Source organism: Poecilia mexicana, unplaced genomic scaffold (assembly GCF_051168715.1).
Source record: "Poecilia mexicana isolate PSO_F unplaced genomic scaffold, ASM5116871v1 scaffold_10, whole genome shotgun sequence".
Classification (NCBI taxonomy): domain Eukaryota; kingdom Metazoa; phylum Chordata; class Actinopteri; order Cyprinodontiformes; family Poeciliidae; genus Poecilia; species Poecilia mexicana.
The window spans coordinates 4,027,307-4,043,988 of NW_028263379.1; the positions used below are offsets into that span (position 1 = coordinate 4,027,307).

General features: G+C 47.3%; 1 protein-coding gene across 1 annotated transcript; it reads right to left on the reverse strand.

The window, feature by feature from the left end:
- Positions 1–8: 8 nt before the first annotated feature.
- On the reverse strand, positions 9–15,826 carry dgkq (diacylglycerol kinase theta). Its single transcript, XM_014995624.2, has 23 exons — positions 14,774–15,826; positions 13,286–13,365; positions 12,312–12,411; positions 11,882–11,967; positions 9,573–9,695; positions 9,346–9,499; positions 8,263–8,331; positions 8,057–8,154; positions 7,765–7,946; positions 7,614–7,698; positions 7,184–7,238; positions 6,792–6,853; positions 6,559–6,709; positions 6,084–6,122; positions 5,839–5,954; positions 5,249–5,400; positions 5,019–5,167; positions 4,763–4,941; positions 3,912–4,012; positions 3,680–3,826; positions 3,499–3,610; positions 3,268–3,420; positions 9–3,140 (listed from the first exon to the last, which is right to left on the reverse strand). The coding sequence occupies exons 1-23, from the start codon at positions 14,967–14,969 to the stop codon at positions 3,042–3,044; spliced, it is 2,688 nt and encodes an 895-aa protein (XP_014851110.2). The 5' UTR covers positions 14,970–15,826; the 3' UTR covers positions 9–3,041.
- Between the last annotated feature and the right edge of the window lie 856 nt (positions 15,827–16,682).

Below are 16,682 nucleotides of genomic sequence, written 5' to 3' on the forward strand. Positions count from 1 at the left end.
CAGCCATATTTCCATATTAAACCATTTTATTATAATTAAACACATAGACCAATCTGTTATTTAACCATATACATTTATGACCTATAATTAGCTTTAGCTAACATACATCAGAACCTTTATGGGACATAGAAGAGGATCAATTAGTGCAAGTTACAGTCAAAACTCAAAACAGCTTCAGATTGCAAAAATAAACACGTCATCTATTCATAAAACGAGTAAAAAGTGTTACAGCAGACAGAAACCAGAGGCACATGAGAGAGAAGATGCCACTGCACCGGCAGCTAACACACAGCTAAACGGCTACGCACTGGGGGCGTGGCTCCGCCCACCTCTCAGCTGAAAGGGGCGGGGCCTCAGGTCGCCACTACGGAGGCACGAGAAGCAGAAACGTTACGTCAAAGCAGCAACAACACGTTACGTCAGGTTTGGCAGCGATGAAGGCTCGTTGTGCGACTGGCAGTGTGGCAAAGTAAGACTACTGCATGGCCGAATAAAGACCCAGGGCCCGCTGAGGGGCCCCAGGACCTCCAACCACAACTTCTCCTGTTGTGGAGCTCCTGTGCTGTTGTTCTGGTGCTCTTTGTTTTCATTTAGTGAGAATGCCAAATTATAACAAATAACTTATGAAATAATTAAATGTGTCACCATGTAAAACTAGAAATAAATACAAAAGTAATTTATTAAATGTGTCTCAATTAAATTACATATATATAATTAGTTTTTGGAAACAGCCCTGATCCCGCCCTCTGAGTTTGATGGGTCATGTTTACAGTTTAAAATAATTCATAATGTTAATTAGCATGTATGCAGGAACATACATTTATTAAATCATGGAATAATTATATCTACTTTTAAAAATGAAGACATTTAATTGGGGTACAATTCATTATCTTTAATAAATGTTTCTGGATTTATTTTCAATTTTAATAAATTAGGAACACTTAAGTGATTTCATCAGTTATTTAATTATTGCAATTTGGCACTCTTTGCTCTCCATAAAACTCAAAGAAAATGTCAGATTATTTTTACTGTAAAATGAAGAAAATCTGGAGATCCTCTCATTTTTTATTATTTAAATCTAAAACCAGATGGTAATGAGATTAAATTAAACGTTTGAGGAAAAAAAGTCAAATATTTTCAGAGAGTATAAATTTATAAAATGACGTCTGGAAATTCTTTACGGCTCAAAGCCAAATTTAATGGACAGATTTCCTTTTAGTAAAATAATGACTTTAAACTACAAAGATAATAGAAAATTTGGACATAAATGTAAGAGTTGTCATTAACAATAATCATGATTTTCATGTAACTATATTAGATTAATCTGAACATTTTGGACCCAGATGATGTTTTATTACAATTTCAGTTTTTAAAATCCAAAAACATCTCATCTTCCTGGATTAAAACCCTGATCAGCCCATTAATCCCAACGTGTCGATCCGTGGGGATAAAAGATGCTTTACTTTATTTTCTTTCAGTCAGAACCTCTGTGGTTCTGGTGCCGCCCGGCCCGGCCGAGTCTCACGTTTTCATTCAGACCAACAGGAAGCCGAGAGTCCAGGTTCAATGACCAACAGAACTTCTTGCATGTTGATCAGCTCCACAGTTAACACCACTGCGTCCCCCCCCCCTTGCAGCGCCTCCTGCTGGCCAATCAGCAGAACTGTAACCTGAACCCTCAGGAAGCTCAAAGCTGGACAAGACGCTTCAGTCAGAAGTTCTGAAAATTTACCAAACGGGTCAAACAGAACCCTGCAGTTTCACATTTGTCCAGTAAAACTGACCCAGGACCTCCAGAACCTCCAGAACTGAAAACACAGAAAATCACCAAGTTTTATTTTCTAGCACCAAAAATAAGAAAAATATGACAGCTAAAAGTAAACATCAGAGCTACAGTAAATCTAAACCCCGTCAACATGGAGGGTCCAGCAGAACCAGCAGACCCATCAGAACCAGCAGAACCAGAGTCCTGACTCCTGAAACCTGCTTCTGTCTGGACCACACATGACTAATTTCACCATTTCCTCTGTCAATTTTCCTGGAGATGATTCCAACCCAGCTCATACTGGGATTATACTGGGATTGCAATTTAAAGCAGTGATAAACCCAGTTCCATTTGGACCTCCATATCCATCAGGACCATCAGAACCATCATCCAGACTCTAACCGGGTCACAGGAAGCTGGACTTTTCCCGACCCAGTTAAAATTCTGATTACTTTCCCAGTTCTCCCAGTTTAACTTTGAGGATTTTTCCAGTTGTTCTCCAGTTTGTCCAGCTCTGAGTGATGTTGGTTCTGACCCGCTTAAACATCCAGAACCTTCTGAATTCAATTTGTTTCTCCGTCCAATTGTAGGACTTCCAGTCTCCCACTGCTGGAGGACTTCCTGGTTTCTAGCCAATCAGAGAGCAAAGAGATGTGTCCATTCCCTCATTGGTTCTGGAGGAACTGGACCTGGAGGTTCTAATGTTCTGCAGGAACCAAAAGGTTCTGGAGCTCCACCTCCTCAAGGAGCCCCAGAAAAGGCGGGAATCACCATGGCAACCGGTCAAAATATTTAATGTGGCAATGAACCAGGAGAGGAACAAGGAGCTTATGCTCCATGTTCTGGATGTTCTCCAGAACCTGACCCGGTTCTGGTTCTGGTCCAGATGTCTGCAGAGCAAACGGCCAGTCTGGATGCCGCTCTTCATCCTCCTCTTCCTCCTGCAATATTTCTACATTTAGACGATATAAATCCACAGCTAAGGCTTAGCAGTGGTTCTGGTTCCGCTCGGACCCAATGAACCCGGTTCTTCTCACTCGTCCTGAATGTCTGACGGTCACAATGAAGATGATTATTTTTGTTTTAGGAGCAGGAATGAACTTTGACCTCCTCCTCTTCCTCAGCAGGAAGTGGAACCTGAGTCTGTTTTCCTGTGGGTCTTCGGCTACAAAGCTACATGAGTGGAATCTCAGCCACAGGAACCGGACCGGACCGGAGCGGACCGGCCTCCCGGCTTCAGCAGGAAGCAGCTACAGAGGCAGAACTGGCGGTCCGGTCAGTGTCCCCCGTCTCTGGAGGACGGACTGTCTGAGCGTCCGTCTCTGCTGGACGGAGACTTCCTCTGCTTCAGTTTGGACTTCCTGAGCATCCGGACCTGCAGAGAGATGGGACAAGGTCATGATGGATGAATGGAGCCAGTAACCAGTGAACCTGGAGGCCTAGCCGGGTCCAGCCGGGCCCGTGTTGAGCTCCGGCGGCCCTGCAGGGCCAATCCTCGGTACCTTGGGTCCGGCAGCAGAGATGATGATGTGTCCCGGCGCCTGTAGCCAGGGCTCGCCATCCACCTGGACAGGAAGCTCTTTGCTGACGATGAGGCGGATGTAGGATCCCTGGGCGATCCGGATCCCGGAGCGGAGCCCGCTCTGGACCTGGCCCTGTGGAGACACGGCAGAGGTCAGAGGTCAGAGAGACGCTAGGCCGAGACGATCCGAGACGACCCGGCGGCACCGCACCATGTGGACGACCCCGGTGACCCCGACCACCTCCAGCAGGCCGTCGTCAATCCTGGGCCTGGAGAACCGGCCGTCGGCCTCCGACCCCCACAGGTCGGCTCCAGAACCCCAGCTGCAGAGAGGAGCGGACATGAAGCGGAGCGCCGCCCTGCAGGGGGCGCCGTGCGTCTCTGTGCGTTACCTGGGGATGTTGAGGAAGATGAGCCCCTCGATGTTGGGCAGCGGGACGGGCTGCTTGTCCACCTGCAGCTGCAGCTCCTTGTGGAGGCTGCGGCTGCGGCTGATCTTCTGCAGACCCACCTTCACGTAAACGCCTTTGTTGTGGAACCTGAGGGCAGGAAGGTCGCACTCGCATGTTCAGAAGCATAAGAGGTTTGTTTATCAGACAGAGACGGTCGGATCCTCCGGGCTACCTGCTGGTGAATTTGTCGGGTTCTCCCTCCCGGGCCAGGTGGAAGTCCAGGCTGAGCTCGGCGTCGATGCCGAGGCCGAAGTAGTTGTTCATCTGGACGATCTGAGAGGAGACGGGCTATAAACCAGCTACAGCTGCTAATACTGCTAAAACATCCATTAGCATAAGCATGCTAACGCCTCAGGTTGCATGTTTTCATCCTTCCCATCAGCCACTTGAAGTTCAGGATGAAGGACATTTTTTAAGATGGCCGCCATTTTGTCTCGTCATGTTCATAAAACTTTACGGTAATAAAATCCAGCAGAATTAGAAACTGAGGATTTTACTGTTAGCGTCTGAGAGACTGATGAATTAACGGTTAGCACTAGCTAATTTTGTTTGTATTTAGCAGTTTAGCATTAGCACTTGGCAATGTGTTTAGTGTTAGCATAGTTCATCACTGGAAACAACTACACCTGATTTTAATTCAAACATTTATTCTTCATTACAACCATGGCGGCCATTTTGAAAAAGGAAACGCCATACCGAGAGAATATAAATTATTTCTATGGTTCAATATAAGACTAATTTTAATGCAAAAATTAATTTTGGTGGCCATCTTTAAAAATGACAAAGTATTAGTAAATATGATTTCTGTGAATCTTATTATGTTTTGACACCAAAAGTATTAATCTGGGATAAATACTTTTGACAGCTAAATTTTGTGCGATAATAAATTCTCCTTGACAACAATGACGGCCATCTTGAACTTTTCTTTTTTTTTTTTCTTTTTTTTTTTCAGAAAAGCAGGTCAACGTCTGTGCTAAGTCTGGTTCTTGTTTAGGCAGAAATCCTGTCTGGCTTTGGTCAAACCTTGGGCGGCTCCAGGACGCCGCTGTCCTTCCCGTCCTCTGAGACATCCTGCGCGTCCAGCAGGATGGTCCAGCGGTCCATCTGGACTTCATCCGCCTCATCCACAGACGCCAGGATGTGGTAGGGGTCGTCGCCGCCATAACCCGGCCCCCAGCGCAGGATCCGGGCCAGGTCGTTCCCTGACCAATCAGAACGGAGGAACCCGGGCGTCAGATGGCGATGGAACCAGAACCTCCGGAGGATCCGCCGGTCTCACCTGTTCCCAGAGGGACGATGCCGATGGGCGGCTCGCGGCAGACCAGCTTGTGCCTCACGGTCTCCAGAACCCCCAGAACCCATCCCACCGTGCCGTCGCCACCGCAGACCAGAACCCGGAATCTGGGAACCTCCCTGAAGGCGTGGAGGCTGCAGCACAGGAACATGTTCTACCATCACATCAGCAGGTCCAATGAGCTTCTGGACCAGAACCAGAACCAGAACCCTCACCCTGCCAGCGGGCCTCCGTTGGTGATGTCAAACACCTGGTGAGGGTTCAGCAGCTTCCTGAAGCTGTGCAGCAGCTCTCTGCCCTTCAGCCCGCCGCTCTTCGGGTTCACGAACACCAGCAGGGGGCAGACTGCGTCCCCCAGCTTCTGGCACTGCAGCCAGAACCAGAACCAAGAGAAACCAGCCAATCAGAGGACAGAAAAACAAACAAAGTGGAGAAACAGTCCTGATGGACATTTCCAGCTAAAATATAATTTTTTATTGATGTGGTGGAAAATTCTGATGTTCTGAGATGCTGAATGTTGGGTTTTTATTCTCTGTGAGCCACCAGAACCATCAGAACTGAAATAAATAAATGCTGGAAGAGTTTCGCTCTATGTGGCATAGATCTATATAACAGAGGAGCGTCACTTGTTCAGAATCAGATCTGAATCTATGATTGGATCAAATTCAACATTTATGGAGATAAATTGGGTTTTACTCTTTGAATCTGATTCCATGAATAAACTGAATAAAGATGGCCGCCGACTGGAAGCTGCCAGTCTGGATATTGAACTGGTTTCCAGTGGAACCAGTTCAGTGGGGCTCACCTGGATCTCAGGTATGATCAGTGATGTCAGCGTCTTGTTGCTGATGGTCGTGTCTTTAGCCAACATGTAGATCCTCTCTGCTTCAGCAAAGCAGCTAATCTGCAGCGCCACGGCGCCTAGAAACACACACACACACACACACACACACACACGCACATCACTGCAGATCGTTAAGATCCCCGGGTTCATTCAGGTCTTGTCTCGAAGCCCTGATGAAAAGGTGGTTTCCATGGTAACAGCCTCACCTTGAGCTTCATAGAAGTGAGTTAGCGTGACCAGGTGACCTGCAGAGAACGACACGGAGGAAAACGAGTCAGAGCAACGGAGGCTGACGGGCAAAAACACAGCAACAGAAAACTGCAGAAAATATAAGCAGGTTGGAAAACAGCAGCAGGAATAAAACGCTGCAAACGTCAGTCTGCAGTTGCAACGTCTGGTCTGAGAGCATCTTGGTTTGTTTTGCTGCTATTTTCTGATTTTTTTGTTGCATTTGGATATTTTTATGCTTGTAGTTTTCAGTTTGGATCATTCATGTGTTTGCTGCGCTGTGCAGAGCAGCGTTCCTCCATCTGGACAAACCAAAGCATCTTGTAGATAGCCGTTGTCATGGTAACCAGATGCTGACTCATCGGCTACTAATCTCCTGAGCTGATTATTTGTTAATAATTAACCTGTAGGTCTCTGTCCACCCAGCAGGGGCGATGCAGAGTGCAGACTCACCCTTGAAGTCCAGGTGTTCCTCCAGCAGGCCGCAGTACTCCTCTTTGGTCAGCAGGGGGGGCAGTCCTGAGATCAGCAGGCCGACCTGCACGGCTGGGTTCTGGTTCTGGACTATGTAGAAACGGGTCTGGTTCATCTGACGTAGGGAGAGCTGCAGCAACAGCAACAAGAGCAACTGACAACCTTCACAGCTCTGATCTCACCAACACAACCTGAAGCTCCGTCCGACTCACCTTCCTGATCTCCTGCAGTTTGTCCACCATCTTCTCCTGAGGACTCAGAGTTTGTCTCTGCACTGTAGGACACACACACAGTTAGAAACACACACACACACACACACACACACACACACACACACACACACACACACACGTTTGTGTGGCTATCTTTGTGGGGTCTTTCCATTGACTTCCATTCATTTCTACATCCTAACTCCAATCAACCAAAACTCAAATCACACCTTAGTCCTAAATCTGACCCCTGACCCAAAAACAGCCCAGGCTTCGGACCCACAAGGAGCAGTGGGTCCCCACAATGTAGTATGTGTCAGGAAAATGGTCCCCACAAGGTATTACAAGGAAACGCACACACACACACACACACTGAAACACACCCAGCTGCTCACCTTGCTTGCTGCTCATGTAGACTTCCTGCAGACTGAAGCTGGACGCATCTTCACCCTGAAACAGACCAATCAGCTGAAACCTCAGAAGGAAATGCACCTGGGGGCTAACAGGGGACTGAGACACAGCTCCTCCCCCTCTCAGCTCCTTCAGACTAGCCAGCAGCAATTAGCAAACAGCTGCTGAGCTCGTTATAGGAGCTGCTTCTCAGAGCAAAAACATTAAGGGGAGTCATGTTGGGACGACTTCCTGGAGGCGGAGCTTCAGAAGGAGCAGGAGATTTAAAGAGACAGAGGCCCAGTAACATTTCATATTGCAGCATTTTAATAGCAACTGAAGGTAACTTCGTTCCTTGATTAAAATGGAGAATATGTTGCATAAATAAATATAAAACAAACTTAACTAATAAAGATGATACAGGTAATAACTCACCTGTCTGTCCAGCTGCAGCAGAACATCGCTCAGGACGGACGCCGCTGTGCTCGTCTCTGACACTTCCACTGACACTACACTCGACCTGAAATACAAGGCGTATCCATGGCAACCAGCCCTCAAGGGTCAAACGGGTTCAGGACGACCTCACCTGCTCCAGGCAGCGTGCACCTTGATGACATCATCATGCCGTAGCTTGGCCCTCAGCACCCGCGCGTCGCTGGCGTTCTGGTTCTGGAAGTCGTCGCTATGGTGATGCTGCACGGCACCGACGTTCTCCAGGTCAAAGTGATGAGGCTCGCCAGGCAGGTAGAAGGCCCTCAGCGCCGCCTCCTGCAGGACGGAGCCAGAAGAGCAGCCGAGGTCAGAGGTCAGGCTGAAGTCACCGACAGAAACAACATGGCCGCGCCCAGCTGATTCCTGGGATGCAGCATCAGGCTCACCACTTCCTCGTTCTTCACGCCTCGGCAGCTGGGAGCCAATCGGAAGAAGCCGCGTCTCAACGCATCATCGCCGTCAAACACCTTGAAGACCTGCTTACCTGAAACCACAAAGGAAGAGTGTGACCTTTTGACCCCTGACAGCCAGAGTCAGACCAGTTAGAGTTAAACCAGTAGAGGTCTGGTACTGGGGCGGTAACTGGTCTTACTGGTCTCTGGAGCTGCAGACTGGAGCTCTCTGGGCGCAGCAGCTGCTGGTTCGGCTTCATCCCAGTTATCTGACGGAAACGACAGAAAGTCGAAACGTTTCACAAGCTAAACATCCTGAAGGTCAAAGGTCAACTGGAGCGGATCCATTAAAACCAGTTTATGAACCAACAGAGATGGAACTGGAACAAAACTGTTACATTTTATTTCAAATAGTTTGCACTGGTTAAAATTATTCAGCTTTCATCTAAAACTAAATTTACATTTTTAAATGAAATTCTTTAAATACGTTTTTCTACTAGATTTAGTCGGATTTTATTACTTTGTCTTAATGGCTTTTATTAAAAATATTATTAGTGTATTATACTTCCATTAAAATTTGTAAATTAATTAATTTCTCATGAATAAATAAGATTAATTTATGTAAATAAATTAATTTATTGGATTATTATTTATTTTTTTTAATCTATTTGAATTTATTGCCAATTTTTAAAGTTTTTTTTGTTTAATTTGTCAGTTTGATTTGTTATTTTACACATAAATGTCTTCATGTCTCCATCTTTCTGTCTCAGTTCAGATCAGCGGCGCTGCTAACAGGAAGCGATCTGAACGTTTGTGGTTTTTCTTCTTTGGTTTCAGAAACATCACAGGAAGTGGTCGAACTCACTGATGATGTCATCAAGCCCCGCCTCCTGAGATCAACTGAACCCACATGGAGGCGACTCTCAGTGAAAGATTTGGTTTGATTCAGAAACGACTTCCTTATTGAGACTTTGTGACGAGGAAAAGAAAGTAAACAAACTGAAGATTTATTGAAAACAATTGTAAAAGCTTTTAAACTGCATCAGTTTTATTTGAACAAAAATAGATTCATGCATGAAATTCTGCAAGTTAAATTGCCATTATCAGGTTAGCTTAGCTTCATGGCTTCTTCTAAAAATAACAGCAACAAAAAAACATAGTAATTAAGCAAATTAGTCTTCTTAATTTTTCAAGTAAGATTAAGATTAATTACTCTTTAAATTAAGATTAAAGTGAATGTTTTTTGTATTAATTAAGCAGACTGATAAAATGATCCCCCTCACTGCGGTCCTGGCTGCCGCTCTCGCCGATCCGGTAGCACTGCATCTTGCTGAAGTTCCTGGACTGGAGTCGGACGCACGGCGGTGGCAGCAGCATGCTGCGGAGTCGCCCCAGGGCACACTCTGCCGGGAGGCGGTGGCAGCAGGACGCGTGGCTCTGCGGGGGAACAGAGGATGGCGTTTGGACCGGGCGGTTCTGATGCGGCGGGTTCTGGAGCGGCTGGACTCACCGTGACGCCGCACCACTCGCACCTCAACCCGGACAGAACCTCAGAGGAACCGCAGGAGCGGCGGCAGAACTCGCAGCGTGCCGACGCCGGGTCGCCCTCCCTCCACTGGTGCTGCAGTGACTCCTGTGGGTCAGAACCAGAACCAGAACATCACTCCTACAGGCAGCAGAACCAGGGCCCAGTCATTAGTTCTCACCTAAAAACATAAATAGTTTTTAATTGTTATTGATTGCAGATTGAAAACCGAAACACTGAGTTCGTTTAAATCCAGAGTAAAATGCAGCTGGTCAGAGACTCATTAGATATGAAACACTGATCAATATATTTGATGTATTGATGGTTTTATTGATGACAGAATGTAAAGTTTGTTCTGAAATCGTCAACTGTCTGATGTTTCTATTACTTTTTATTTTTATAAAGTAAAGGACTGCAAAAGTATTCTATAAAAATAAACGACTGATTAAAACTTGCATTTTTTTGCTTTGTTAAAAGAGATATCTAGTTTTTAAATATTTTTATGCTCAGTTAAACTCGTTTATCCTCGCCTGCAAGGTCAGGATCCAGGTCAATGGATCCGTGTTGCTGTGGAAAATGACCTCAGGGGTGAAGCACGATGCAACCAATCTAATATGGCATTAAAAACAAACATGGAGGCTCAAAACCACCTGCTGGAAACGTAAAGCTGCTTAAAGCTGCAGCAGGCAACTTCAACAAACAGACTAAATATTTTACACATGTATTAAAACTTTCGCTCTCCTAACAGATCATCTCTGAAAAAGATAATTGAGCTCCTCTGCCTCCTCTGTGTTCTGCAGAATTACTCAGCTCAGTCAGAACCAGCCAATCAGAACCAGCTTTACTCAGTTTTAGTTTAGTGACTCAGGATTGTTTATTTTGATGCAACCTGCATTTGACTTTAATGAATGTTTCCTTTTTTTACTTGACATTATTTGATAAAGCCAATGCTGTGAGATTTATTTGGCTCGTTATAATTTAGGGTGCAGAGGATTGTCCAGCGTTTGTCCCGGATCGGTGACCGGCTGTCCAGTAACTGTCTGGTTTTAAACACCAGTAAGACAGAAACTGATTATTGCTCCCAGTCACCTGCACCATGACATCAGCCAGAAAACTGGATCCTTCCTAAAATCAAAGGTAAAAAATCCAGGTGTCACGTTTGATTCGTCATCAGGCTTCGACTCACATTAAGGCCGTTTCCTGTTCCTGTTTCTATCATTTAAGAAAGTTTTCTAAAATCAGACAGATGGTCTCCAGAGCTGATCTGGAGGAAATCATTCATGCTTTAGTCTCATCTCGTCTGTTACTGTAACACCCTTTTTAGCTGCTGGATAAATCCTCCTGTTCACTCAGCAGCCAGCCTCGGTCCTCCGTGTCTCCTGGTCTGCTCTCTCTCTCCGGCTCCCAGCTGACTGTAGGACTGGTTCTTGTTCTGACACACAGAGCGTCAGGCTGCTGCTTATCTGTCAGGTTTTAACTAAACTTTCTGCTTCGTTCTCAGACTCTGAATCTCCTGGTTGCTGCACAGACACAGTTAAAAACCAAAGGGCCCCGGGCCCCTCAGTCGGTGGCCCCCAGGCTGTGGCCCTCACAGCTCCGGTTTCTCACTCTGAGGTTTTTTAAAGAGCAACTAAAAAAAATTTTATTTTCTCAGGCTTTTATCTCTGGATTTTATTGTTTCTTCTGATGGTTTCATGTTTTAAGGTCGATTTCTGTCGGACAGCGCTTTGTGATTTTATGTCTGTGAAAATCTTTATAAATAAACTTCACTTACTTACTAACCTTAGTGTTAAATATTATTTTACTGATTGCAGGTTTTTCAGTCCTTTTGACTGAATAGCAGCTGTTCTATGCCTGCAAGTATTTTGCATGTTTTATGTCTAAATTATGTAAATTTACTGCCAGATCATTTTTCAATTTTGCCAGATCACATAGTATAATTTATACCGAAAGCGAAAAATGAACAGCCAATCCAGATGATCGGCAGAGATCGGTGATCGGCTTCATGGATGATCGGGATCGGCTGCAAATAACCTGATCAGAGCATCCCTATTATTATTATTATTATTATTATTATTATTATCCATCCATGCATATTTTGATGTTCTGGTAAACAGGGCCACAAATCTCCAGTAACGTTTTACTCAAAAACAGACTTAATCGCGCCCGATATTTAGGAGTCTTGCTATGCAGCTGGAGTTTGGACAGGGGCGGAGGTAGGAGGTGGCCGTGGGGCCCCGGCCCCCTCAGAAATAAACATGCGAGACTCCAGTTCTGTCACGGTTCTCTTTTACCTGCTGCAGGTTCTGGTCCAGGTGGCAGCAGCGACAGTCTGCACAGCTGAAGGCGGCGCAGTCGGCGTGGACGTGCAGCTCGCACACTGGAAGACAGGAAGTAGTTTATCAGAGGCAATCAGCGCGAGGACGACGGAGACAGAGCAACTGTCAGAGCCGCACAGAGAGGAAGATCAAATCTCTGCTTTCATTTTTTAATTTCATCTTTAAGTAAATACAGATGAAGGTCCAGATATCTGGCCTAGTCAAAGCCCGGCTTTTGGAGACGAGGACATCTGCACAAACGTTTCCCAGTATGATGTTAATCATCTCAGACCAGCAGCATCGCTGCTCTTAATTCCCATCAGAGCTCTGAAGTCACCATACTGGTTGTACCAGCAGGTTGAACTGGTCTGACTGGTGATGATGCTTCAGGCTAAACTGGTCCCACCTTCACAGCGCAGCGCCGTGCTTCCCTCCGTCTGCTTCCTGCACACGCAGCAGAAACGCTTCTTCTGACCGGCCGGGCCGAAGCAGTGAGCCACCGGCACCTGCAGAGGGCAGCAGACAGAGACCTGTAACACTCGTTCCTGATTGGCTGGTTTAATATCAACAGAGAAACAAGAAGAAGGTTTTCATGACAGTTTCATTCATTTAAGAGAAGCAAACAAAAAGACGTCAGACAGCAGCACATCAGGCGCTGATCTACAGAACATCCATCAGAACCATCTCTAAAGGTTCTGGACTCTGCAGAACCTCGAGGAGAACCAGGATCCACACTAAGCCGCTAACACATAAAACAATTAGCGGAAGCTAACCCTAAACCGATATCACAACAGCAGCTTAGCAGAAGCTAACACTAAATCTGTAAATACATAAAAATAATTAGCGGAAAATAACTAATCAGATAAATACATTTAAAAAATGGAGGAAATTATCACTAAATCATTAAGCACATTAAAATGTTAGCCAAAGCTAATGCTAACAATTAAGAGACAAGTTGTGCCACCGCTAACGAGAAACTTAGGTTCACTAACCACTAACGGCTGGATGTCGCAAGATAAAAACCTCAGCTATGCTAACACTGACCTTCTAAACACATTAAAAAATTAGCAGAAGCTAATGCTAACCATTAAAACGATGGTGTGTGTCTCACAAGTTCATCTCTTCAGTTTCTGCTACACTTTATCACTTTAAAGTTGTATGAATATGATGACCAAAGAGGAAAACATGATGTGACATAAAGTTCATCCCAGTCAGGAAAATGTGGAACATTTAACGACGATAATGTTAATTGTCTAAAAGGCTCAAAGATGGCGGACATTTTGAAAGTGAGATATGAGAAGCATTCTGAGGCGTGATCGTGCTGATCTATATGCTTGTGTGAATACTTTATTCCAGTAACATGCTGCTCTGCAGACTCACCTGAACCTTAGACGGAGCCATGCAGATGCAAACCGCCCGCAGCGTCTTCAGGCATTTCTCATGACACATGAAGTTACACACTGAGGAAGAGGAGGAGATGAAGGTCAGGATGAAGGCTCAGCTCCCTGCAGTGAACGATTCCTGCTGATTTCATCAGGAATAAAATTATGTTTTTATCATCCTGGGTTCAAATCTCAGCTAGGTTAGTCTGACAAGTAAATATTTCACTTTCCTCTCTCTGCAGCCTGAATGAAGCTTTTCCTTCCGTCTAACTTTCTAGCGCATCATGGCCGTTCTTCAGTCAGAGTTCAGTTAATCAGAATCAGCCGCTTCCTGCAGATAGGAATCAGACAGCAGCTCCGAGTGCTAGCAGCGCTGAGCAAAACGGACCAGCAACCCTTCAGAGGTCACGACCCCTCTGACGAGTGCCAGCATGTTCTGGTTTCCATGGTGACTCCAGGCCTTCCCCGTGCTCTGCCGGTCCGATCGGTTAGAGCGACGCGGCTCTGAACGGACGGATTTGAATTTCAGTTTCAACGTTTTTGTTGAGAAAAATATGCAAATAGTGGCTATAAATAGCAGAGCAGTTCTGGGTTCTGGGAAGAACCGGACCGGACCGCTGGAGGACCGGAACGGACTGCTGAGGAACCGGAAATGAACCGCTGAGGAACCGGAACCGGACCGCTGAGGAACCGGGAACGGTCCAGTCAGGAACACAGCAGCCTGAGGAGGACAGCGCTGGATGGTACCTTCCCCTTTAACTGACCCGCTGGTTCTACCAGAACTGGGTTCGTGAATTTGTCCCATTTGCTCCGAACAATGAAACTGGGGTCAGAGGTCACAGGCTGTCACACCACACAGCACTTTCTGCTGCTCACAGAAGGTCAGCTGGCTGAAAGGTTAATAATGGATCCGGTTCTCTCTCCGACCCACAGATCCATCCGAATCAGAACCGGCCTCCTGGATCTGATTACATCATGGTGACAGATAAAGCCCATCGATGACATCACAGCTGCCTCTTAATCTACGTGATCCTCCAGGACACACACACACACAGACACAGACACACGCGCGCGCGCGCGCGCGCGCAGCATCCCGCTCGCCTCCTATTGCCATGCCAACGACTCGACTGCAGCTCCAAACTGATGGAGACGATTTACATTCATGAAGGAGGAGAGTTGACTTCTGACCCCAGGATGGAAGGGAACTGTTAGCCCTTCGTTGTGTCTGACAGGCTGGGAAATCCATTAGATCAGGGCTGCTCAATCAGGTCCTCCAGAGCTCCCGGCCTGCAACTTTTAGATGCATCGTTACTCCAACAGAGCGGTTCAAATGGCTGGATTCCCTCATCAGAAGCCATTCATTGGATTCAGGTGTGTTGGAGCAGGGATGCATCTGAAAGCTGCAGGTATCTCTGGAGGACCGGACCCTGCATTACAGCCCCTCTTACTGTCTGCCCTCACTTCTGTCTGACAGGCTGGGACTTACCTTCGCACAGGAAGCCGATGAGACCCCAGACGAAGTCGCTGCAGCTGTGGCAGAAGGTCGGCTTGGTCAGGGTGACTTTCTTGAAGCAGTGGCCCATCGTGGACTGCTGCGCCCGCCTCTTCACGGCAGCCGGACTCGCAGCCCGGCAGTTGGCGGCGTCGGGGTCCGATGGGCTGGGCCGGGTCGACTCGGCCATGTCCGTAAACACCGTTTTATAACACGGCACCACACGGTGTACAGTAAACTGACTTCTGAGGTAGAAAGGTCGTTGTTCTAATGGATATTCAGCCCCACAGTAAGCTCATCCCAGCGGCCCGGACGCGGCGGCCAGCCCGGGAAAGGGGCACTCTGCTCGGGGAGGGTCTCGGAGTTTCCCCCTCCTTCTTCGGAAGCTAATCCAGGTCCAGAAATTCAACCCAAACCCATCAGGTTCCAAATTAAACAAATCACAGTTTTATACAGATCACGAGTCTGTTGTCTCCAGATAAAGACCCATTTCATCGGCCGGATCCAGCGGTTTTCCCCCGCGGAGAGGACGCTCAGGTCGGTATGGAGGGTCCCTCCGAGCCGGCGAGCTAACCAGCCGCCTGGTTCCGTCCAGAAATATCCACAAACATAAACCAGGGCGGTTCTAATCCAGTGGGAAGAACTACCCGGCTGGCTTCCCAGCAGCTCCCCACGCCGAGCAGGATCCGTCCGGCCGGAGACAGCGGTGCCAGCCGGCAGCGCCGCCCGCAGCAGCCTCTCGGAGCCGGCGCTCAGCAGGCGGGATGAATAAAAGATGACATATTGATCCGACGAACCTGAAGACAGCGGGGCTCTGCGGAGGTACGGAGCCTCTGGAGCCCACTGAGGAGCACGTTTCCAGTCAGAGCCATGAGGCTGGCAGCGGGAAACGAGCCGGAACAGAACCGGAAGAAAGAGTCGAAGCCCGGGAGAAGGAGCAGAAGGGCCCCGGGGAGCCGGAGGTGGTTCAACAAGTGGTCCGTCCGTCTGCGGAGGCTCCTTTCATTCTGCTGCTGCTTCCTTTTCAGAGGCTGCTTCTTCTTCCGCATTTGAGTCTCTGACACTGATTTACTCCTCCTCCTCAGCTTCATCATCTAATCTTCCTCCTCCTCCTTTTTCTCCTTCCCTTCCTCCCTGTCCTCCTCCTCAGCAGCTTCCAAAACTTCAAAATATAAAATCCTTTATTGATCCCAAAGGAAAAGTAAACGGTGCACATGCTTATCTCCTGTAGAATCTGTATTGCAACTATTCTGAAGATGCCTTTGACTCAAGACACTGTTGTTTAAGGCTGCATCACTCCCACCAACCCAGTTCAGTCCGCTTTACTCCAGTAATCCGACTCCAGTCCGCTCTAACCCGACTCCAGTCCGCTCTAACCCGACTCCACTCCGCTGTAACCCGACTCCACTCCGCTTTAATACGACTCCAGTCCGCTCTAACCCGACTCCAGTCCTCTCTAATCCGACTCCAATCCGCTTTAATCCGACTCCAGTCCGCGTTAATCCAACTCCAGTCCGCTTTAATACGACTCCAGTCCGCTCTAACCCGACTCCAGTCCGCTTTAATCCGACTCCAGTCCGCGTTAATCCAACTCCAGTCCGCTTTAATACGACTCCAGTCCGCTTTAACCCGACTCCAGTCCGCTTTAATCCGACTCCAGTCCACTTTAACACAGCTCCAGTCCCCTTTAATCTGATTCCAGTCCGCTTTAATCTGATTCCAGTCCGCTTTAATACGACTCCAGTCCGTGTTAATCCAACTCCAGTCCGCTTTAACCCGACTCCAGTCCGCTTTAATCTGATTCCAGTCCGCTTTAATACGACTCCAGTCCGCTTTAATACGACCCCAGTCCGCTCTAACCCGACTCCAGTCCGCTCTAACCCGACTCCAGTCCGCTTTAACC

Bases quoted from the DNA above. Each gene is read 5' to 3' on its own strand.
- dgkq (XM_014995624.2), bottom strand. From the start codon at position 14,969: ATGGCCGAGTCGACCCGGCCCAGCCCATCGGACCCCGACGCCGCCAAC. The intron at 6,710-6,791 runs GTGAGTCGGACG...CTGTTGCTGCAG, and splicing joins AACTGCAGGAGATCAGGAAG to CTCTCCCTACGTCAGATGAA. The intron at 3,141-3,267 runs GTACCGAGGATT...ATCTCTCTGCAG, and splicing joins TCTCTGCTGCCGGACCCAAG to GTCCGGATGCTCAGGAAGTC.